Source organism: Falco punctatus (assembly GCF_963210335.1).
Source record: "Falco punctatus genome assembly, chromosome: 19".
In the NCBI taxonomy this organism is placed as follows: Eukaryota; Metazoa; Chordata; class Aves; order Falconiformes; family Falconidae; genus Falco; species Falco punctatus.
In genome coordinates this window covers 6955909-6979170 of record NC_137599.1, presented here as the reverse complement: position 1 = coordinate 6979170, position 23262 = coordinate 6955909, and the positions used below count along the sequence as shown (strand labels likewise).

At 55.9% G+C, this 23262-nt stretch overlaps 1 protein-coding gene across 1 annotated transcript; it reads left to right on the top strand.

The window, feature by feature from the left end:
* Positions 1-1217: 1217 nt before the first annotated feature.
* LOC308055482 (hydrocephalus-inducing protein homolog) lies at positions 1218-22472 on the top strand (the record flags this gene model as incomplete). The annotated part of the gene is made up of 28 exons (XM_080369449.1): positions 1218-1509; positions 2553-2866; positions 3286-3438; positions 3756-3939; positions 4427-4568; positions 5433-5592; positions 6211-6993; positions 7445-7618; positions 7942-8144; positions 8323-8505; positions 8750-8869; positions 10216-10375; positions 10480-10652; positions 11166-11364; positions 12225-12324; positions 13202-13301; positions 13798-13966; positions 14246-14484; positions 14807-14954; positions 15336-15774; positions 16132-16367; positions 16980-17131; positions 18092-18284; positions 18826-18934; positions 19520-19783; positions 20368-20510; positions 20852-21073; positions 22258-22472. 28 exons carry the CDS (start codon positions 1218-1220, stop codon positions 22420-22422), a joined length of 5919 nt encoding a protein of 1972 aa, XP_080225575.1. The 3' UTR covers positions 22423-22472.
* Positions 22473-23262: the final 790 nt, after the last annotated feature.

Below are 23262 nucleotides of genomic sequence, written 5' to 3'. Positions count from 1 at the left end.
CGATGAAAGCCAGTCCAACAGGGTGAATTCAGAATCTGAATGTGGGGAAGAGGAGGAGGAAGGTGTTAAGGAAAGACGCGGGACGGGTGGTAACCCGAAGCTCTTCACCTATTTTGTCCATTGTGGCAAAAGGGCCCCAGCGGTGGACTTCAGTGCCACCTCCATTGCTTCACTGCAGCCTGGTGCCATCTCCCTCGGGACTGTTCCCAATGCCCAGTTGCACCTGTCACCCCCCTTAGGCACCAGGACCCGGGACCAAACTCCCATGAGGACCGTGGGGAGGGTTCATGGAAGATGTGGCCCAGGCCTCTTGGGTGTTGCCAGATGCTCTTTCCTCCTCCTGCCACCCCACTTACTGTGCTCTGAACAGGCCCCTTCGCCAGCAGCTGGATCTGCGCGAGCCTCGAGGACGGGCACGATGAGATCTGGGCTGTGACATTGCTTTCAGCAGTCTCCTCTCCCAGGATCTGAGGGGATGGGGAGGGCGATCAGGGTCCCAGGGAGGCAGGAGGCTGACTTTTCTACCTGGTTCTACACAGCAGAGCACCAGCAGAGCACCAGCAGCAGCCAGGAGGCTGCAGGAGAGCTGGCCGACAGCCCTGTCCATAGGGCCATCGCCCGCCACCTGGGCATCGATATCTCTGCCGAACGGCGCACAGGCGGAAGCCGCAGAGGGATCGTCATCATCGTCCATGGGGCACCTCGGACAGGTACGTGAGCTGTTGGCTGCAAGGAGAGCGGGAAGCAGGAGAGACTTATCCTGGTGGGCCGTGGTGCTTGGTCGGCCAGTTGAAGCGAAGCGAGGCAAGCCACAGCTCTGCTGGTCCGTGAAACGGTCCCAGGCCTCTGCCTAGCTGGTGCCAGTGCTGTGGCTCATCTTGTGTCCCTATAGCTAGGCTCTTGTCCCCCCAGATGGGGTGGCCATGTCCCTCTTGCTGCATGGGACCACATTGCCTGGTGCCCGTGTTTCCTCATGGGAGCAGCCCCTAGGCCATGCTGACCCCCAGACTGCGCCCAGCTGGCACCCACCAGCACAGGGTAGCGAACGGTGGTGGTGGGCCAGGGCTCGAAACAATGTCCTGGCCCAGGGCTGAGGTCACACCACAAGGGACAAAGTCCTGGGCTGAACCGGAGGTGGAGGCGATCCACCTGGCTCTGGAGTTCAGCGCTTCTGACCGTGCTGAAGCTGCCTCCCTCGTGGTGTCCCCTAAAGGGACATGTGCTTTCTGAACGTCCTTGAAACCTGCAAAGCCTCTGGGGGGGGCTTTCCAGAGCCTGTCGCTGAGAATGCTTCACCTGCAAATGTCACCAAGCCGCCTTCCTCTCTCTCTCAAGGAAAGACAGCGGCAGCGGGCGCCCTGTCCAAATATTACGGCGCTGCCTGCTTGTCCATCGACGCCGTGGTGACAGAAGCCATCTCTGACGGGAGCAGCGCGGCAGGGCTCCGTGCCCGGGAGCTGTGCATCAGGGCTGCCGCTGAGCAGAGCCACAAGGAGACAGAGGATGAGGGTAAGGAGGAACACTGGGCGCAGAGCGGCGCTTTGGAAACCCACCACGGCCACCTGCTTCTGCTTGCTCCAGAGGAGTTTGGCAGCCCTTGGGTCTCTTGGGGAGCACGGGTGCAAGCGTGTAGAAATGCAGAGCCATTTCATAACACAGCTCGGGTGAATAAGAAGCTCTGTTTTGAGGGGTCAGACAAAGGCATTTTTACTGCCTCTGGGCTTCTTGACACACGTTCCTTTTTCTGGGAGTGGTGAAGCACACCCATACCTTTCTCAGAGCTTTATAAACACATTTTCTCCGAGCTGAATCCAGCTTGCTCCCTGTGGCCATCAGGCAGAACTGCTGCCCGCTTGAACAAGGCATAACCCTCCGAAGTGGCTCATTAAGCTCTAGGTGACTGACTGTGAGTGTGGCTTCACAGACATGAGAGGAAGGGAAGAATAACCTCTTGGAGGAGTTTTGGATGAGACGCACTGCAGATGAGCTCTTTTTCTCTGGAAATGTATTTTTTTCCCCCTATACTGACACTGTCAGGTTGCGGAGCTGGCACGTGCTGTGCTGTGCCCCATGTGAGACTGGAGACTTTGGGGAAACTTTCTTGGGCAGTTGTTGCCCTGAGCTCTGCAGGGTGAGGCCAGACGCTGGCCTTGGCAGGGGACGTTTTACATTGCTCAGCTTTGAACCTGGGTGGTTGGGAGCTGGTGGAAGGGAAAAGGCTCTGGGTGCCAGGTGGGGTTATCCCAGGCAGAGGGTTTAGCTTCCATGGAGACGGGTGATGCTGCTGGGGCAGGGCTGCCCGTTACAGTCTCCACGGGAGAAGGCAGGATGGGTGCAAGGTAGGAAAATGGTGGTGCTGGGGGACGAATCTTTGGCTTGATCCATAGGGGAGCTGCTGTGCAAAGTGTCACCTGTGTGCATGTTTATTAAGGAGGGACACGGGGCTGTGCACGACAAACTCTCTGGCCTTTCCGTCCTCTCTCAGCTTTATCGTGCTAGTAAGGGAAGCAGGGCAGGAGCTGCTTCTGGAGAGCAGCGCTGCTAGTGCCCAGCAGGCTGGGGGACAAGTGCTGTGTCCCTGCCAGGGGTGGAAGGTGCCTGCTTGCTCCCCGCAGCACCCATTGCCAGCCCCGCTGAGCCATCTGTCCCCTCTGCAGGTCACAATGCAGATGTGTCTCTCAGCGTGCAGTGCCGCGCCAAGGCCGGGCACAGCTCAGCGCTGCGCCAGTCCAGCTCTGAGGAGGACGGCAGCCTGCAGTCCCCGAGTTCCCAAAGGCCGGTGAGCACTGCAGCAAGCAAGAGGAAGCCGCATGGCCGTGCATCCCAATCCCGGGAACAGCATCGAAGGGATTCGACAAGCTGCCAGGTGAAGCGTGATCTGCGCTGGGTAATGCCTGGGTCCTTTCTGTTGCATCTGAGAAGCAAAGGGGCTGCTTAGAGTGGGGCTGGTGTGTGGGTGTGTGGTGCAGAGCGCCAGCTGGGCATGCTTGGGGTGGGAACAAACCCCTGTGCTCTGGCAGAAATCTCGACTGGGCCTCAACAGTTTGTTGGCAAAGTGCAGTCCTGGCTAATGTGGCCGCAGGCAGTGGGCAAAGCTGCGGGATGCTGTGCCGGGGGCTTGCAAGCCATGGGATGTGTCCTCCAGGGTTGTCCCCTGGAGCTGCTGGCCTGCAGGGTTGGTTCGAGCCTCCCGCTAGTGGGAAACCCTGGCTGCAAGCCCAGCAGTTGGAACTGTTCAGGGGTTACCCAAGTGGTTTGGTTTACTTGTGGCATTCAACATTGCAGGGCTCCTCCATTTCTCATCTCCACCCTCCCCTTCCCTGCGTCCCTGCGCAGCGATGGCTGAGCATCGGTGGCAGCACAGAGGGAGGGCTGGGCTGTCTGAGCTGCGTGCTGCCCGAGGACTTGCTGGTGGCCATCCTCTCCGAAAGGCTCCAGGTACGTGGGGTGGGGTGGGGGCAGATGCTGCGTTCCTGCTCCGGAGAGACAGGCAGCGAGGCAGTTTGGAGAGGAGGTCTGTATCTGCTCTCGGAGGAGCCCCGAGCTGCACGCAGGGATCCTTGGGGGAAGCTGCAGATGCCCCAAGGTGGCAGAACGTGGGGAAAGATCAGAGCTTGTCTGGGCCGATGCGCTGGACACAACGATGGCTGGTGTCCTTTGACATCTGCTGACAGAGGACATTTACTGACTGGCTGAGAGCCCCGTGTGTGCCACAGCTGGCTAGAAAAGCTGTTCCTTTTCAACTTTATTCGCAGCTGAGTGACTGCTACCAGGGCGTGGTGTTTGATGGCCTGGAAACCCTCTTTGCGCACAACATGGCATCTGCTCTCCTCTGCCTGCTCAAAGCTGTTGGAAATCGGCCTCACATCTATGTCGTGAACCTGCTCCAGGATTATGTGTCCTTTAAAGCCAGGGAGACAGCTGCAAAAGAGCAGGAAGGTGAGACTTTTCATCTCCGCACCTCTCAAATCTTCCCTGTCAAGCACTCAGCCTTATCTGTGTGTATCTGGGTTACCAGCAGGGCTTGTAAGAAGTGGTCTTATTAATCCTTCCACCTTCTGCCTGGGTGTAGCCAGCGCTCAGCTCACAGTTGCTTAAAATGCAGCAGAGCAGAGCTGAGGCTGTGAAGACTTCCCTTGGTCTCTACCGTGAAAGCCTGGGCACAAGTGCCAGCTGTTGTGGCTCAGTACCGAAGCAGCAGCAGCAGCTGCCCGCCACGCTGGTGCGCAGGAGCCAGGCAAGGCGCGGGAACTCGCCATGAACTGTTGATAGTTCAGGGGCTGATCTGAATTTTGGAGCAGGGCTGTGCGCTCCCCAGCACCTCCTGGCAGGATGATCGGCTGGCTCGGGACACAGCTGTGAATCCTGGCAGCTCACCCCCAACAGCAAGCTCTGCTAATGGTTTCTCCTCTGGCCTTGGCTGAAGGACGGGAGCAGGAAGAAGCTGCCCGCAGGGAGAGAGAACGTCTCTGGGAGATGGACGAGGATGAGTATGATGCCCTCACTGCGGAGCAGAAAATTCAGCTTCATAACCAGATACGCCGAGTCCAGCGCGAGAGGAGGCAGAGGTCTGTGCGCCTGTAACTCCCCAGGAGGGTGCCCCTGCAGGGTTTTCCTGCTCCGGAGACCTCGGTTGAGCTCAGAGGGGTCACGGAGCGAAGGCCCGAAAGGGTCTGCTCCAAGCGGGCAGTTCCACCCCCAGGTTCCCAGCAGAGGAAGGCCCTTCCTCCCGGGAGAGAACATCTTCTCTCCAGCTGAGCGGGGAGCCCGCGGGTTTAGACGGTGGCTGCCGGCACCTGGGCTCTGGGCTTGCCTGGCCGCTGCTCCTTAGAAGTGTCTCTAAGTTAATTACGTTGATTCTCATCTTCACCCCCTTCTTCCCCACACCAGAGGGGTTGTGGTGTGGCTTGGTGTGAGGCACAGCCGTGCTGGCTTGGTTTAGATCCCAGTCCTGCCGTAGGGGAAGTCCTTGCTGATCTCCCAGGTTTTTCCTTCCTGAGCGACACCGGCCATAGAAGCCGGTGGCTCTTGGGCTCACCCTCAGCTGCAGCAGCAGGTCAGCCTGGGAGAAGCTCTGATCCAGCAAAGCAGCCCAGGAGGGGAGGCCGCAGGGGTTGAGGAGGATGCACAGGCTAAGTCCGAAACTGGGAGGGGGACCCGCTTAAAGCGAGCGTGTGTTTCCGCACTTCGTTCAGCCCAGGCTGCCCTTATGAAGCAAGGCTGAGGTTTGGCTGGCCCTGGAGGTCCCCTCCCACCTCTCCTCACTTGGGATATTCCCAGCCTCCCCAGGCTGAGGGAGGTCCACAGAGATGGCCTAACGGTTCTGCCTGGCCTCAGGGTCAGGGAATGAAGTGCAGGACCAGCTGGGCTGGCGGCAAGCCCAGACTTCTGGTGGTGACTCTCGGGCGTGTTTTCTGTTTGGCTTGCTGAAGGGAGATGGAGCAGCTAGCTCGAGAGCTTGAGGAAAAGCGTCGGCAGGAGCTGGAACGCTTGAAGGAGGAAGAGCTGAAGAATTCTGAGCAGGGGAAGAGAAAGACTGGAAAAGACCAAGAGAATGCTTTGAGGAGGGAAAGCCGGCCTGGTGTCAGGCAGGTGCGTGGTTGTTTACAGAGATGACTGAAAGCCCTGGGGACCTTCCTACGGAGCTGCGCCGTGCCTCAGGGAGCCCCACGCAGTGCTGGGGACGAGCACCTGGCAGGAGCAACATGTGGGGCTGCGCTGGGAAACAACCACCGGGGTCTGATCGTGCTGCTGCTGCACCGGGGTGTCTTCCCATGGGTTTGCTGCTAGAGCTGCTCTACTAAGATCATGCTGCCTTTGAGTCCTGGCTTCATGTAACTCCACATATTGACTGCTGAAGCCCTAGGTAGTTTTAGTCCAGCGTTTCTTCCCACTCTGCCTGTGACTTACACCTGTGAGCCATGATCTGTCTGGGATGTGGGGTCTTTTCCTACATGTCTGGCAGGAGATGCCCCCAGGCCTTAGGTATTCATTAGCAGGCAGACTTTGCACAGAAGCAGGCAGACTTTGCAAAGAATCAGCCAGCCACAGGGATGCTCAGCGCACCAGAAATGAACCCAGAGGACTGCACGGGAGTAAGGAGGTGTCTTAAGTTCTCTGCTTGGGTTGGGAACTTGTTCTGTTCCTCAGCTGGTTTGCAGGACCCCTCATCAGTCTGACGCTGAAGAGTTTGGTTTGTTGAGCTAAACTGGGTACCAGCTATGTTCTGAACTGGGATTTGTAGGGTGCCTAGCACAGGTCTCGAGCGAGGTTTGGGGTGCTATTGTAAAGATCATTGCTGCCCTACAGCACCTGAGTCAGTGCTTTGAAATGCTCCCTGCTTTTTTTGCTCTTCCTGCCCAGGGCATGAACAGTCCCACCAGCAACACCAACACATCCAACAGCCAGAGGTCGGAGGTCACCAAGGGGGTGGTCAAGACACGATCTGTAAGGAAGCGCCTGGGCTCTGTTGCACGCTGCACAAAGGAAGATGAGCAAAAGCAGAGCAAGGTCACCCTGATGGATGCCCACCTGGCAGCGGCTGCACACCCCACAGACCTGGAAGAGGGGGAAACAAAAAATGAGGCCCAGAGTGACAGCGAGAACTTGGCCCTGAGGTTTAATATCTACGAGACGTCGCAGAAGGATGTTGTGCGTATTTTGGCATCCTGGGACAGGGTTCAGGGTATCCTGCTGTTCCCCCTGAACCACGAGGACGCACGGCACCCAGCAGAAGAGCAGCCCCAGCACGCATCCAGCCCCAGGAGCTGGAGGGACAGAGAGAAGGAGCATCAGGAGAGGCTGGAGAAAGAGCATCTGGCAAAACTGAAGGCTCTTGAGGATGCCAGAATACCTCAGCTGGAAGGGGAAGGTGCAAAAGGGTCAGCCAGAGGCCAGGGTGTCGGGGTGCCCTGCTTGGACATCCAGGTGCTGGGCTCAGAAGATATGACTAGGAAGATCCTGGAGAGCAGCGAGCTGCCAGCGGCAGAGCAGGTAGAGCCCTGTGAGGCTCGGAGGCTGAGCCTACCGTGCTCCTGGGCCCCGGTCCAGGCCACCGATGATGTTCCACAATGGCTCCGCAGCAGCCCCATGGCTGGGGGAGGTTCTCACCATCCCTCAGGTGGGTGGGAAGCAGGAGTGCTCTCTGTACAAGCATCCCGTCTGTTGAGAGCATTTCCCAGCCTGGAAATCATTGCAAATGGTCCCAGGGCAGGGCAGCTCAGGTTTCCTTCAGCTGAGTCACTCCGGGGAGAGGTTTCTCTCGAGGTCCCACTTGTAGGTCCTGGCACTGCTCTGGAGCCTGCCCACTCCACTGGGCATGAAGAAGCGCTGTGCCCCATATAAATAAAGCCCCACCACATTGCCGAAAGCTCCGTGCCTTTAAGGAGTGAGTGTGAGGATGAAGGTGACAGGGGTACAAACAGGGTTTTCTCTTACGCTTTAGGTCCTGGATAGCCTTGGACTGGGTCCCTCCGGGCTTCCCATTCCCCCTACTGCTTTCTACTCCGTGATCCACTACCCGGCAGAGCGGATGGCCCCTGCAGCAGGAGAAGCCCTCAAGCACTTTGTCTTTGTTGTGCCAGAAGGCGCCACTGCAGAAGAAGACAAGAATGCTGCTGTAAGTCTCGTGGATGCCCCCGTTGTGCCCAAAGTGAAGGTGCCAGGGCAGGGGGGTGGGTGGGGAAGGATCACTGTGATGTCTGTAAGATGAGAATAACGGTTTAAAAAAACCCCTCAAGCCCTCGCCTTGCCTTGAGGTCCTGGGCAAGGAGAGTGTTGTAGGCAAAACTAAACCTGATGAGGAAGACCAAGTCCCTGGGCAGATGTGGTTGTTTATTTAGTGCTTCCCCTAATTGTTAACAAACCCACAGCTTGCTTTCCCGGAGGGGGATGTCTCGGGGCAGGTCTCACCTCTGTTTTCTCCCTCCCCTTGTGGCTCAGACCGCAGAGGAGCAGGTCGCCCCTGTGAGGAGCCAGTCGAGCGAGGAGAAAGCTGCGGGCAGCTGGGAGGCTGCGAGAGAGAAGCAGAGCTCCAGTCAGGGCAGGAGATGTCTCCAGGGGCTGGACAGGGAAGGACCCGTATCTTCTCCTGGCGCGCACCAAAGCGGCGAGGACACGGTCCCATCCCCGCCGAGACATGTCAGGTGAGCTGAGGGCTGAGGAGATCCTTCTGCTTCGCGGCCACCCTGCCAAGTGAGGTCTGCCATCCCCAGCTCCTCAGGGCCCCTCTGTTGGTGCCTCCGTGGGATGACGAGTCCACAGCCCTCCTCCTCGTCTTGTTTGCTCATTAGCCGTGTCTGAAGCCCTCTCTTTAACTGCCAGGCTGAGCAGCTGCCGGTGGATAGTGCCTGCCCGCGGCGAGGTGGAACTGAAGGTCCACTTCAGCTCCACGGTGCTGGGCCAGTTTGAGCAGACGCTGCGTTTCGAGATCCTGGGGACAAAGCGACTGTACCAGCTGCCCTGCAGGGGCACCTGCCTGTACCCCACCATCAGCCAAGACCCACGGTAAGGCTTGCCCCTGGGAGCCTCCCACGCTGCTCCCCCCTGGGCTCAGAGCCAGGGCTGCCCCTTGTACCCCGGTGACCTTCTGGCTCGGGCAGAGCGTGCTGCCTGAGCCGCCCAGCATCTTGTCCCATGCCTGGAGCTGGGAGTACTGGTACCGCGGCCACCAGTAAGGGTTACGGCTTTCTGACCAGGTTTTCTACTTGGAGCATCTCACAGCTCTTCATTCCCTGTTTTCTCTGCCCAGGCTGGTGTTTCCCCACCGAAGGAAGAGCAAGGCAGACGACGACATTGTCTTCAAGCAGTATGTCACGGAGACGGGTGTCTTCCACTTTGGACCGCTGCTGTGTGGGAAGTCAAGAGACTGGTACGTGCTCCCCGCCCTGAGCGAGCATCCTGATGTGCTGCCTGCACAGCATGGGACGTTGGGATGGCACCTCCAGGGCCTCGTGCTGTCACGGACACGTCTGGGGACGAGCCGTCCCAGAGGCACAATTCAGGGCAGGCCCAGGTGGAGACCGGCCTGGGAGATGCAGGGGGCTGAAGGGCCACAGATGTGTGAACTTGAGCAGATGATGGGCAAGTGAGTCCTGGAGGAGCAGGGGAGAGACGGAGCTGATCTTCCTCCCTGGTGGGTGCCTTGGTGGCCAGAGCCATGTGCTGCTTCCAGCCTGAAGGTCACTTGGAGCAGCTTGTGTCCCCCCGCCACATCTCAGCTTCGCCACCTACGAAATGAACTTTATGGTGTTTTTTAAAAGTGCTTTGAGCTCTACAGGTGGACTGAACAAGCAATTATTCTGCTGATGGTTTTGTAAAACATTCATCCGTTTGTAATATTAGTAAGGCCTTATGATTCGACCTGCCGATATGGGGGCGTGGGGGATCTGCAGAGGAATGAAAATGGAAATTCTGTTTCCCCGTCCTCAATGCTGGACAAAGTCTGCCTGAAAAAGTTGCCATTGTAGCTGCTGGCGCATTTCTGTTTTTAACATAGCTTTTTTTTTCAGTATTAGAAATTAAGTTGTCCTCTTCATGGGAGCTCTGGAGAGCTAGTGGTATTTCGACAACCCAAGCAAATGAAATCAAAACAGTTCAAAAACCAAAAGAGGATCTTTAGTCAGGCTGCTGCATGGCCTTGGGTTTCTGTTTGTGCTTTTTAACCCTTTAACTCCCAAATCTGCTCCATACCCGAGGGAAGGGACGTTTTTTTTAAATTCAGCATTCCTCTTGGGAATGAATCCTCTCTATTTCCTTCCCTCAGACTTTGAGCTAACCTGTGAAATACAAGGCAATCTCGTGACTGTTTTGGAAGACAAAAGCTAAACTATTTTTAAAAGCTCTTTCCAAGAGCATTTCTTTCTACCCTGCAGGGAAGGAAACCCAACAAAGAAAGGGGGAGAGAACCCACGTGCCTGCAGTACCTCTGTTTTTCCAGGCATCTTTGAATTTCTAATTTGTAAAATGCTCTTTAAGTGGCCTGTGCATCATCATGTGTCTGGGCTGGAGGCACCAAGTACAGGGGTGGACATCAAAGTAACGCAAGGATGGAGACACATAGCATCCAGTGTGCCCCTGAAAATGATCCTTTTTCTTGGCCTGCTTGTTGGAACATGGTCTTGCAGTGCAGCCTCCCGCTGCCAGGACATGGCGCTTTCCTTGGTGTGGGATGAAGGCGACGGTCTCCTCTGCAGCCTTCTCCCCTTTTGCGGACAGGTACAAGGCACTGGACTGTCCCAGCAACTGTGAGACGATAACCATCCTCAACGTCACCCCCTTGGAAGTAGAGGCGCATTTCTCCTTTGAGCGCGATCTCAAGGCGGACACGTTCCTTGTAGAACCTCCCAGCATGAGGCTGAAACCGAACGAGAAGCAGGTAGGGGACAGCAGGTAGGGCAGGCACTGGTGTAAGTGCCCAGGAGCCATTCCTGCTGCTCACTGAGTGCTCTTCTGTATTTCTTGTTTCGGGGACGGGGCTAGAAGCTGAGCATTTGGGCGTACCCCACTTCAGCTGGTCTGGTGGAAGACAAGCTCGTCTGCCGCATTAAGGAGAACCCAGAGCCGGTGGTCTTCCCCCTGTGCTGCCAGGGGGTGAAGGTGGAGCTGAGGGTCAGCCCCAAGCACGTGCATTTCAACAGGCTGCTTCTGCACAGGTCAGTCATCCCGCGGCCCCTCTGCTGGGGACGGGTGCTGTCGGTGAGCTCCCCTTCAGCCTCTCTGGCTGGCTGCATGGCCCTTCAGGCTGGATGTTGGGCTGACGTCCCTCTTTCTGCCAGCAGTTCCCGGTCTCTTGCTCACCGTTCCTTGCTGGCTTGGTTCTCTCAGGACAGCCGCAAGCTCTGTAGCCCCCCAGCAACGTGGTGCAATGGGCATCTTGATTCATTTGTATCTCGTCTGCTGGTTCGGAGAGCAGTGCAGTTGCTCCTCCTTATGTCCCTTCTGTTGGATACACCGTTAGCACCCAGCCCTTCCCCAGGACCTCACCTCTGAGACTTGTGACACAGAGAAAACATTTAACTAATGTTATGGATACTGTAAATACTGGATGTGTATAGATAAAGATATATATATAAACTAGTGCATAGGGCTGCTCCAAGATGCATTCAGTTGCAAGGCCTATCCTGACCATCGAGCAGCTGGTGCAGGGTGTCTTTCTGCCTCTGCAGGGAGGACAGCAAGACCCTGGTCCTGCGAAACAGCACCCTGCTGCCTGTGGCCTGGCGGCTCTGTGGGCTGGAAAACCTGGGCGAGGACTTCTCCGTGTCACAACGTGAGGGCATCGTTGGTCCGCGCACGGAGTTTGATGTGCATCTGTATTTCAAGCCCACAAAGGCTCTCAACATTGAGAAGAAGATCCGACTGGAGGTGAGGGGGACTGTGCCCTCCCTGGCAGGGCAACGAGATCTTTGGGGTGGAGGCTGTGCTTGAAGGGTTCCCTGCAAAGAGGGGGACAAAGGATGAGCCTTCCCGAGGTTCCTTTCTACCCGCATCGCCGGGGGGGCAGGCCCTTAGCGGCAAGGAACTTGCTCTTATAGCTGAGCTTCAGGGGGCATGTGTGCTGCCGGGCCAGGAAGAGCTGCACCTGAGGGACACAAGGCTGCTGTGACCCCAACTTCTGCTGCCTCAGCCTCGGTTCACCAGAGCACATGGTGCATCCCTGAGCATCTGCGTCAGCCCAGACAACCAGGCGCTGTGTCCTGAGCCCGCGTTACAGCCACCTTGCCGCTGTGCGTGGTTGAATGCTGTTGTTTGGTTGTCCAGACCTCGGCGTGCTCCCTGCGCCCATGCTGCAGCCTGTCCGGGGCTCTTAACGGAGAGCAGCAAGCTGTCCCCCTGGGCTTTTGTTCCCCGTGTTTGGGGGCTGCACTTCAGTGAGGATGCTGGGTGATTGAAGGGGAGAGGGTTGACGGTCAATGCCACCTGCTCTGGGACACCTCACAATTCTTGAGGTTGTTTTTCCATCGCTGTGTCTCCCCGGGTGCTTCCGCGGCAGCACTCCCTGCTGAAGGAGTGCCGAGCTGGGCTGGTAGGGCTTCTTACTGCAGCAGCATCTCGCTGGGTCAGCCCGTGAGATGAGCAGGTTGGGAGAGTTTGGGAATCCACAAGTGCTTGTCAAGCAGGGGAGGCCATGGTGGAAGCAGCCAGCAGAGACAAGGACTCGTATGTTGTCTACCAAAAGAATTTAAGAGAACGGTCTAAGCAGTGTTCGTTTCTCGCTGCCTCAGGTTTCAGATGCAGAAAACATCCTGGGGATTGTCCAGACCGAAAATATCCTCATTTCTGCAGAGGGCTATGATGTTGCTCCGATCATCAACATTCCTAAAGGTCAGTGGACGCCCCAAAACAAAGCAGTCTGGGTGCGTTGCCTTGCCTTGGCAGGTGAGCAACCAAAGCGCTTGGGATGGGGTAGCATGCAAGCGTGGCCCGGTCACATAAAGCGCGTATCCTGCAAGTTGAGTGGAGTGAAGGGCTGTCAGGGCACAGCCAGCCTCGAGTCTCTCGCCCCTGAGCTTTGCAGTGTGCAGGTTGGTCTGGGGGCTTAGAAACCACAGCGATGTGAGCGAGCAATTGGCAGCTCCTGAGGGCTCAGCAGGGCACATAAAGTTGTTGGATCAGTGCTTGGAAGCAAGAAGACAGAAACCCAGCTCCTCACCTGCTAAACCCTGCAGATATTCTCCGAGTAAGAAGAGCAAGGGCAGCAAAGTAGCTAAAGAAAATTTCCAAGAACGGAAACTTCCTGAGAAGGGTTTTGGGCTGCCTGAGAACTCCCAGTGTCATAGAACAGTTTGGGTTGGAAAGGACCTCAAAGATTGTCTTGTCCCAACCCCCCTGCCATGGGCAGGAACACCTTCCACTAGTCCAGGTTGCCCCAAGCCCCGTCCAACCTGGCCTTGAGTGGGGCAGCCACAGCTGCTCCGGGCAGCCTCTGCCAGTGCCTCGCCACCCTCACAGTGAAGAATTTCTTCCCAACAGCTCATGTAAATCTCCCCTCCTCCAGTTCAAAGCCATTGCCCCCTGTCCTGTCACTACAGCCCCCCAGGAAACACCTGTCCCCACCTTTCTTATAAGCCCCATTTCAGTATTGAGAGGCCAATTGAAATTGGCCTGGAAGTGTTGAAATATCTGTCTTGTCACTTGGTGTGGTCTGTAGCAGCTCACTAATACTCCCCGTTTCTTGCCTGGCTCTGCGGGTTTTCTGCAGGTGCAGGTGGCACCGTGGATTTTGGAGTCCTGAAAGTCCTGGATGATGCGAAGCAAGTGCTGACTCTGAGGAACAAGGGGAAGTACGAGATTGCGTACAGGTGGGTCCAGCTGCCTGGTCTGTGAACGTGTGGTGCCACCATCTGCCCAGGCCTGCCTTCTCCTCCTGCCCATGGCTAGAACCGCTTCCCGTGCTGGCTGCCTCGTGGTCTGGTTAAATAAAAAGCCCGGGCTCCCTAATCTCAAAGATTTTAAGGGAGAATGCAGCCCCACACCAGAAGTCCTTCACAGCTGAGCAGGAACCAGAGGGAGAGGCCCTGAAATTGAAGCCACTCACTGCTGAGATCCATTGCCTTCCTCTGAGGGGCAGCTCCTTTCTCTTTATGACTCTTTAAAGGAGGGGATGAGAAAACTGGGTGTCGAGGTTAGTTTGCAACACTCATGATGGTCTGCACTCTCTCAAGATCTGAGATTCCCCAAGCAGAGCTGGACTCTTTCCCTTTTGATTTTTTTATGGTCTTATGTCAAGTCCTGGCTGTGCTGGTGGCACTTGTACTTTTAACTGCAGAGGTCTTTGTTCCTTCCCTTTCTCCCCAGTTTCCAGCTGAAAGCTGCAGGCACCACCATACCAGACCTGGCAAGCCACTTCACTATCCAGCCGCAGAAGGGCCTGCTGGCTGCCTCCGGGCGCCCTGTGCAGGTCCAGGTGTTCTTCCACCCCAAGACGGAAGTGAATATCGAGGACAAACCCGTCCTGCACTACCAGGTGAGCTGCCCCAGCCAGGCAGCGGTGGCACAGCACGTCTTGGGAGCGTGAGCAGGACAGGTGCCTTCTGGAAGGAGGGCTTTAGCTGGGTAATTCTCGTAGGTGACAGCAATGTCTCAGAAAACATTTGTGATGCTTCCTAAGCGGAGCTGAAAGTCTGGCTCCGGAGGAGGCGTTGAAACAGGGAGGATGAGCTGATGGGGACCTGGGATGGGATCAGGGAAGAGAGTCAGAGGCTGGCCTCTTTGCTGGTTTTACCAAGCCCTCCTCTGGCTGCAGGTGATGGAGCCCAGCATCTGCGGAGGAGGCGAGACCGTCGCCGTCATCCCAGTGAGGGTGTCGGCGAAAGCTGTGTTCAGCAAGTACAGCATTCACCCCGCCTCGCTCATCAACTTCGGTGCCATGGTGAAGGGCAGCAGGAAAACCTGCACCTTCATGCTGGAGAACAAAGGCAGCCTTGACTTTAAATTCCTCATCTACCGAGCAGACCAGGACGCATCCCGATTGCAAGAGAAAAGGTGAGAGAAGACCTGCATCACCTGTCCTGCCTGAGGAGGCACGACAGCGTGGCTGGTGTGTGACAGGCAGCCCAGACACCTGGGTTATTGTCCAGTTCACGTCACCTGCTTGTGAACAGGGAGTGGAAAAGTGCCTCAGTGTCCCCGTGTGTCGGGCAAAGCTGGTGATACAGCTGAGCTGTCTGTAAGCTGCAGGAGGTGCCGCCGGGGCTGTGAGGGGCAGGGAGGCTTTCCTCTGTGGGGAGGGGAAGGTCAGCTTTGGCTTCAGAGGAAGGCAGGGTGGGGGCTCAGCATGATGGATGTTTCTGCTTTCTCCTCTTAGTGGATGTCAAATGAAATCTGCCCACTCTGGCAAGAGTGAGAACTTACACCAAAGGACTTCCTCAGCCAAGAAAAGCAAGCGCTCGCTGCAGAAGGTTGCCAGCCCCTCCATGCAGGTGGGTGGCTCCCGCTCCCCAAGACACACTGCTGCAGGTGCTGGGGGAGGACGCTGATGGGGGCTCCGTGTCACACCGTGGGGTGGGACATGGTCTGCACGATGGAGGTCCGCCATCTCCCAGCCACAAGCAGAGGCAGGAGCTGCTCAGTTGCACTGACAGTCCCGTGCTCTGGCTCAGACTTGGAGTTGTGGGGTCAAGAGAGAGGAGCAGGTCCCGTGTTTTGGTGGCTGCTAGCCAAAATAGGACTGTGAATACCACAGATGTGGGCACGTTCCTGTTTGAAGTCCCACTCCATAGATACCAGATGACCTTGTGTTTTCGTCTTCCCAGTCCCCTCCCTTCCCTCCTGTCACTTCTCACAGTTATTTCTGCTCTCCTGTTTTACCCCTGAGGCTGGAGGATCCCAGCTAGCACCTTCACCTTTTACACCCAAACTCCGTCCTCTGTGCCAGCCAGGATAGGCCTGCAGCTCCTCCTGGCTTGTCCCTCTCGTCCTGGGGCTGCCTCTGGGCCGTGGAGTCATCCCTCCCTGCCCTGGGACTGGGGGCTCGGCCTGGCTGGAGGTTGAGGAGCGGCGTACTCCTTGCTGGGGATGCTCAAGGCTGGGCTGCTGGACGTCAGCCTCTCCTGGGACTCTTTCTGCAGGCTCGCCTCACTCTAGGCATGTTCACGGTGTACCCTGGCTTTGGTTCCATCCCTCCTGGGGGCCAGCAGATGATCACGGTGGATTGCTCTGCGGAATCACTGGGGACGTGCGAGGAGCACCTGCGCATCGATATCAGCGACAGAGACCCCCAGGACAATCCCCTCGGCATCCCCTATACCCTGCTGGCTGAGTCCTGCCTCCCAGGTACGCCCCGTCCACAGGTTCCCACAGCCAGACCTGCTGCTGGTCAGCACCTGAACTTCTTGCTTGGTTAGAGAGGCGCCCTGACCTTGAAGCTAAACCCTAAAATCCTCAGAGGTTCCAGTTCTTTTCAAGTCAGCCAGCGGGGAGAGGCTGGGAGGGATGCATGGAAGGATAAAAGGAAAGCAATACTCCTTGACTGGGACTGAGCTCCATCCTCGCAGCCGACTCCCCGCCCAAGGCTGGGTTTTGCAGTGACCTGGGCAGAAAGGGTTTATCAAGCCTTCCGAGAGGCCAGCAGGGTCCCGGAAAATTCATCAGGAATTAAGCATTCAGCCCTCCCTCTGCTCTGCTCCGCAGCATTTGTGGTTGATGACATCGAGTCCATCTTTGAGGAGCATCGAATCTGCAGCAACGTCAACCTCTGCCAGACCCCACAGACGATGCGAGACAAGGGTGTGTATGTCAGAGATGAGAACAAGTTTATCTTCACCGACGTTCGGGTTGGGCACCGGGCCACAGCTCGCTTCAAGATCCACAATGTCAACAAAGTCCCCTGCAATGTGGTCCTTTCCATCAAACCCATCGCCGGTGAGGTAAGAACAAGAGGCCAAGGTGACCGTTGCTCTTTACAGGCTGCGCTGCCTTGTTCTCCAGACTCGTTGCTTCCTCTTGCCCGCCCTAGTCCAGCTCCGTGCAGGTCAGGCTACAGGGGGGAGCAGCAGTGCCAGGGTGGCAGTTCTGAATTTGGCACGTCTCGAGCAAGGCTTTGGCTCACCGCTCTGGCCGGGTCTTTGGTGGGAGACCCAAACCCTTCTGCACATCTCTTGGAAGCCCGCTCAGAGGGGGCCTTTACTGGCCTGACGTGCCTGGGCTCAAAGCAGACCATTCCCTCAGGCTCCCTGGCCTTTTCCTTCTCTTTAAAGGCCAGTTTGAGGTTAGTTGCGGGGTTTCCGTGCAGTGCCCCCCTCCCTTGTGTGCTGGGGTGGCTGCCCAGTGCTCAAAGCCAGCTTTTGCGCTCCTGGGCTCCCTGTGCAAGGTCAGCACCGCTTTGGAGTCACCCCTGCGATGGAAGGAGCCTGCCCAGGGCAAGCAGGAAGGGAGACACGCTGTCTGGGGCTGTTCCCGGTGACGCATATAAGAATAAGACTGCGTACGAAACACTGAAGGATGTTTCCTCCTAACACGGCTCTGTGGGTTCCCCCAAGTTTCACAGCCCCATCAGTGACATTTTCAAGGTGGATCCCGTTCGGATGTGCGTGCCCAGCTGCTCCCACGCCTTTGCTACGGTGACCTTCACTCCACAGATGATGCAGAGCTACCAGTGCACTTTTGAGGCTTCCCTCGATGTCCTGGCGAGGTAACTCCCCCTGTGAAATCTGGGCGGGGGGACCTGCCTGATGGCTGCCCCTCCTCTGGGAGGACCCCGACCTCTTGTTAACCCTGATGCTCTCGGTAGCCTTAGGCAGAGTGCTTAGCATTAGAGAATAGAGGAGGCGGTAACTACTAGACAGAGTAGAAAGAGAAGGGGTTATAGCTTAGCCTCTGCGAGTGACTGTGAAGGCAGTGCAGCATTTGGTAGCCAGCTGGGAGTTAGTGAATCAGAAAGAAATGGAGATGTGCAACAGTTGAGCTGGGGCTTTCCAAGGACAAAGGTTTAGATGAAGCCGTTTCTGTGCCAGCCAGCCATCGTGCATTATTTCCTCCTTGTTTCTGTTAAAATGAGATGATTGTATGTGATTACCTGGGGTATGTTAAGCTATTCTCTGTCAAAGGAGCGACTGGAGCCCTTCTAAAAGAGGAGCCCAGTTCCCCTGTCCTGGGACGTGTGTACCAGGGCTCTGACCGGCTCTTCCCCAGCCGTTTAGTGGCTGAGTCAGGACAAGTCAGCTTTCTGCTCTAGTACGCCATTCCTTTTTTAGCGTCCTTGGAAATAATCATTACTGATGGTGCCATTTATTTTTCCCTTCTTGCTTTTATACTATTTCCATGCTGCGCTCGTGCTTTTTGCATGTGTCTCATATCATCGCAGCCAGTGAATTTGCCATGTCTCACCTCTCGCCTCATTATTTACCTGCTGTGCTGCATGATTCGATTCAGTGACATGTTCTTGAACTGCTACTCTGGAAGGCTCTGGCTCTTCAGAGCTCTTGTGAATGGCCCTGATTGGATTGGGAGGAGGGGGGTGGAGGAGACCTGTGTCGTGGGGTACAGGAGCACCAGCCAGGGAAAATGCAGTGGGTGGCCCCTCTTTGTTGCTTGCCAGGTGGGAAATTGGTTAGTGCCGGCCGTCACGATCTCTCCTCTGCCTTTCCTGCAGCCCTGCAGCAATTAAAGCGCAAAGCCTGACCTTCCGTGTCAGTGGAGATGGGACTCTGCCTCAGGTGACAGTCCTGCGCCCGGTACTTCACAGTAAGAGAGGGAACCCTCTGCTGGTCTTTAAGAAGCTGTTGCTGGGTGATTCACAAAAGCTCCCTCTGGTCCTTCATAATGGTGGCACCCTACCTGTCCAGGTGAGGACCTGCTCAGGGAACGCTCTGGTCTGGGAACAAGTGCTTGTCTCGTGGAGAAAAGGTCCCAGGAAGCATGGCAGACCTGGAAACAGCTCTCAGAAATTCTTTTTAAGCAAATGACTGACTTGTAATTTCCAGGAAGAGAGTTCCTCTTGGAAATGCGATTTTTCTGACTAGCCTATCCTTTTCAGTTAAATACAACGCAAGAAAGTTGGTGGGGTGTTTTCCCCCCATCTCTCTTCTCACGCTTTGATTCTCGGGTGGGCACGTGTGATGTCCTAGTTGCATTAGATTGTATTTGATCCCATTTTACTACACTTTAATGAAAAATTCTGTTCATTACTTTTGTATCCCAACGCCTCTGAACGCTTCTTTTTTCTGTCTAGTTTTACTTGAACTTTGTAAGTTTAGCTAAGAGCTGTGTTTGAAGCGGGGAAGCATGCTGGATGCCCCGTGCTGGACCAGCACCAGTACGGTGCCAACCCACGTGTCACCCTGTACCCACAGCAGTGTGGTTGTGCTCTGTGTTCCTTTTTCTCAGTTGACGATAGACCTGTTGGACGAAGCGGGAGTTTTCTTCTTGAAAGCCAGGCCCACCACACAATGCGTCTACCAAGCTGGGGGCGTGAAGGAGGACTCTCCTGCAGGAGGTAAATCCAGTAAGCGTGAAGCGCGGTCATCCACACAGGGGAGAACTGTGTGCCCTGCTCTTGGCTTGGCCAAGCAGCCGCCAAATGTTAGATGTTGTTTCTTCGCTGGGGCTCTCTGTACCCCCAGCTTTTCATGTGGACTCTGCGCACGGCTTCCTCCTAGAAAGTGGTTGGAAGTTTTTTCTGTTCCTCTGGACATGGTGGGTTGAGTTGCGGGGGGCTGTCACCACTTCAGCGGACCATCTGAGGTCTTTGCTGCGTGTGGGAGTAGCAGCCTGAATGGAGGCAGCCCCTGAGCCCACAGCCAGCCAACAGAAGCCAAACCCATTCTTTGGCTCAGCTTTACGTGTGGCAGGAGCTGACTGACTGCAGCTTGAGTGAGCGCTGGGTGATAACCTGTGTTTAAGACACTTCAGCAGTGATACGCGTGGTGCTGTCGTAGCCTTGTGAGCATAGGAGGAGGGTCTGGCACCATTGGTGGGAGAACCTGTGCTTAGAGGTAGCTGGGTTTCAACCCCTTACGCCCCACAGAAATATTTCAGCGGTACAGCTGTATCACTTGTCGCTGATTTCATTGCTGTGCAGAGAGGAAGCCTCACACCGCTCTCCTGGTCCTGCTCCGTGGGGAATTAGCAGAGTTTGACGTGCTTTTCAAACCCACCCTGGCCCAGCGTGTGGAAGGCAGGATCCACTTGTCAGTGGTGAACAACCCGTATGAGGAGACCGACATTCAGCTGGTGGGCGAAGGCTACGAGGATGACTTCACGCTAGATAACATCCACGGACTGGTGGCAGACAGTGAGGAGGAGGAGAATGCTGAGGGCAATCTAGAGGAAGACGTAATTGAGGGTAAGAGAGGAAAGGCTGCCCAGGTGGATCAAGGAACAGGAAAACAGACGTTTCTGCTCACCCTGTGCCGCGCACCTGCGGTCCAGCTTTAGCAGCCAGATCCTGCTGCCTTTTGTAGCCTGCAGAGGCTTAAGAGGCAGCTTGAGAGCAGAAGAGAAGATCGTCTGTCAAGGGAGAAGCTTGCAGGCTAGCAGGGAAGGGTCAGAGATACCCGCGTTCAGCTGAGTATCTCCAAAAGGAGGGCTGCCAGCCCATGGTATGCTATGGAGATGAAGCCCGTGTCTAATGATTTGTGCCCTCGATATACGCAGCCTGTGCTGTCACCCCCTGGCCTGGCGGTCTGGGAGCGTGCTGGCTCTGTGCAGAGGGGCAGTGCATGCTGTGCTGCGTGGCTCTGCACAGCCACAGCCACGGGTTTAGGGATGTGGCAGGGCGCTTCCATGGGAGCGGTAGGATGGGGAACTGCGTCTCCCCAGGGAGGAAGGCTTGGAGCAAGGAAGAGTTGGCCACGCCTGTCTCTGTGGATGTGAGGGGGGTGGATGGACCTCAGGCACACTGAGACCTCCTGCTCTCATTCCTAGCAGCTGCCAGAGTGAATCACATCCCGTTCAGGGACTGTCACATCGGGAAACCCTACAGCGTGACCTTCACCATCACCAACCGCAGCAGGACGGAGGCGATGCGGTTTGAGTGGCTGGCAGACACCCCATTTCACTTCTCCCCCAAGGTGAGTTTGGATGGCTCTGCCTTTTCCCATTGCTCCAGCCCTGCCCGGCGGGTTCCCAGGAGCTGGCAGGGAGTCACCACGTACCGGTGAGAGCCTGTTTCAGTGCCACAAAGGAGCTGCAATCCCTGGCTTAGCTGGCACGGGGCTGTCAACCCCACAGAAAAGGCTGAGTGTTACGGGAGGTGGCATCTTTTGTATTTTCCTCTGTCAAACCCCAGATGAATACACGGTAAGAGGCAGATTCCTGGCACAGCTGCTCACCACATCGATCGATCTCTTTGCTGTCAGTCCTGCCCTTGCTAGTGATTCCAGTTAGGTCTTGGCTCTCTGGTTCTCCCTAGGTGGGACACCTCCATGCTGGCTGTGCTAAGGCCATCACAGTGACCTTGAAATCGGATGTCGCGGTCACCTTCAAAATGCACCCTGTGAAGTGCAAGGTGGCTAGGATCACCTTCCCGCTGCCGCCGGAGCAGATTAAAGACTGGGATGACTGCCTGCGCACCATCAAGTGGGTGGATACCACCATGAGGGGCCCAGGAGCCACGTGGCCTGTGAAGAAGAAGGTAAGAAACGCAAACAGGAAAAGCTAACGGAGCTGCTACAAAAAAACCCTGGCAGGCCACCATCTCTGCTGGCTGAGCAGCTCCTGCGTCCTCCTGACGTTTAATCCACCCGTGAGGTTCACCCGCAGTGCGTTTTGGGGGAGAGGCAGATGCAGTGACCTGTGACACCAACACAAAATGGGGAGGTCTTTTGACAAGACATGTTTAGCCACATGCAAACTACCGGTCTCTGCCAAAAGCTGAAGTGTTGCAACCTGTGTTGAACGGGAGGGCACATTTTACGATTTTATCACGTTTTGTGGTGTTAAAATTTCTTCGTCGAATTCAGTGCCTTTTCACCAACAAGGAGTTTAAGGCGCTGCACTCTGACTCTTGTTTTGGAGTGGAGAGCCACACTAGTGCTCTTGTGTGTGCACTGGCCAGCCCACCGGCACATGGTGGGTGAGCTGTCAGCTCTGCCTACACCGATAGCAGAGATTTTGGTGGTGGTGCCCATGTTGTGTGGGATATCTCATTGTGGAGCAGCCCAGGTGCTGCGTGGCAGTCGTGCAGCAGTCTGGAGAAGCATCGCTCCAGAAAGTGCCACACACACGTACCTGGCACGTGTTCCTCCCTAGTTTCTGAGCCTTTTTAAGAGCTGTAAACCACACTTCTTCCCCATCAGCAGCAGCAGTCGGAGGCTTTCCTAGTGAGTTCGTCCCCATTCCAAAACGCCCGTCCCCAGCCCTCACCAGCGTGGCTGTTGCCCCACACATGGTGTCTGGAAAGCACCTCCCGCTAAGACAAGAGGGAAAAGGTGCTTTCTGGTTTTGTTCAGTCTTGGGGTTCTCCATCCACAGAACTCCCACAGGGGAACTTAATCCTAATTTAGAGGCCTGCTGGATCTGTAGCGGGCCATGAAAAAGGTCTGACACTCTACAGGGTTGAAACACAGGGACAGGTACCTATGACCCAGTCATTGTCCCCATGGGTGTATTCTCAGTCATGGTGGTGATTATGGTGTTCAGTCGGTAGAAACAAACATTGTAATGGAAGGGTTAAATTTTGTCACCTTCCCGGGGAAATAAATGGGAATGGTCCTTTCCAGCCCCTGTACGAGGCTGATCTTGGAGGCCAAAAGCCTCCTCTTGCTCAGCCGGGCTTTCTAGGCTCTGCTCAGTGATTCTTCCCTTTCCTGTTTGGAGGTGATCGAGACAGACCCAGAACCAGCTCACGCTGTCCTGGAGGAGAGCAGCCGTGAGGTGGAGCTTTGCCTCAGTGCTGTTGTCGACTACGCTGAGCTCAAGCTGGATACGGACACGATTCAGTGCAAGGAGACCTTGCCCTTCCAGACGAGGACATTCACGTGAGAGCCAGAGGCCAGGCAGGGACCCGTGCGTGGGAGCTGCCTTTGCCCAGGGCTGACGTGGTGCCTGCTTCGCCGGAGCTGTGCCGTGCTCTCTGGTGGCCTCTGCTTCTCCTTCTGCTCGTGGTCTGGTGAAAATAAAGGCAATAAAGTGCCAATAAAGGCAAAAAATAAAACACTGACATGTTTATTGTTTGGCCACTTAATAAACCTCTTCTAATTTCTAACTGGGTGATTAGGCCTGGCGGGGGGTGGGGGCAGGGGTGTGTGTGCTGCTGCCTGCTGGTTCTGAGGTTTCAGCTTCCACACACCCTGGGCGCCTGGAGATGCCTCACATGTGGACTCGAGTCCCTTCTAGGGCTTTGTGTTCAGTCTCACCTGCTGTTCTTCTCTTTAAACAAATCATGTATTGTTTCATCCTGTCCAAGTCCTGGCAGGGTGCTGGGGCCTGCGTATCTGCACGTAAAGCCAAGCAGGAGATGGTGGCCACCGTCCTGCCAAGGCGTGCCAGGAAAGGTTCAATTCTGCCTTGCCTTTCTGCTGACAACAACCATGGATTTGCTTCCATTGCGTGTTGCCTGTCCTCATCTGCTCGAGGACAGGTTTGCCGTCAAAATAATGTCAAACTGAGATGTAAAGACCAGAATAAGACCCTTGGATTAAGTCTCCTGGGCACCATGCCTGCCCTTTCCTCTTTAACCTCCAAACTTTGAAACACTTTGTCTCCGGGTAGCCCAGGGCAGTGGTCTAGACGTGGCAGAGTTGCCTGGGGACAAAGATACTCCTGAGCATCAAGGAAGGGGTACCAGAAGCTCACCATGCAGTGTTACTTTTCTACTTGCTT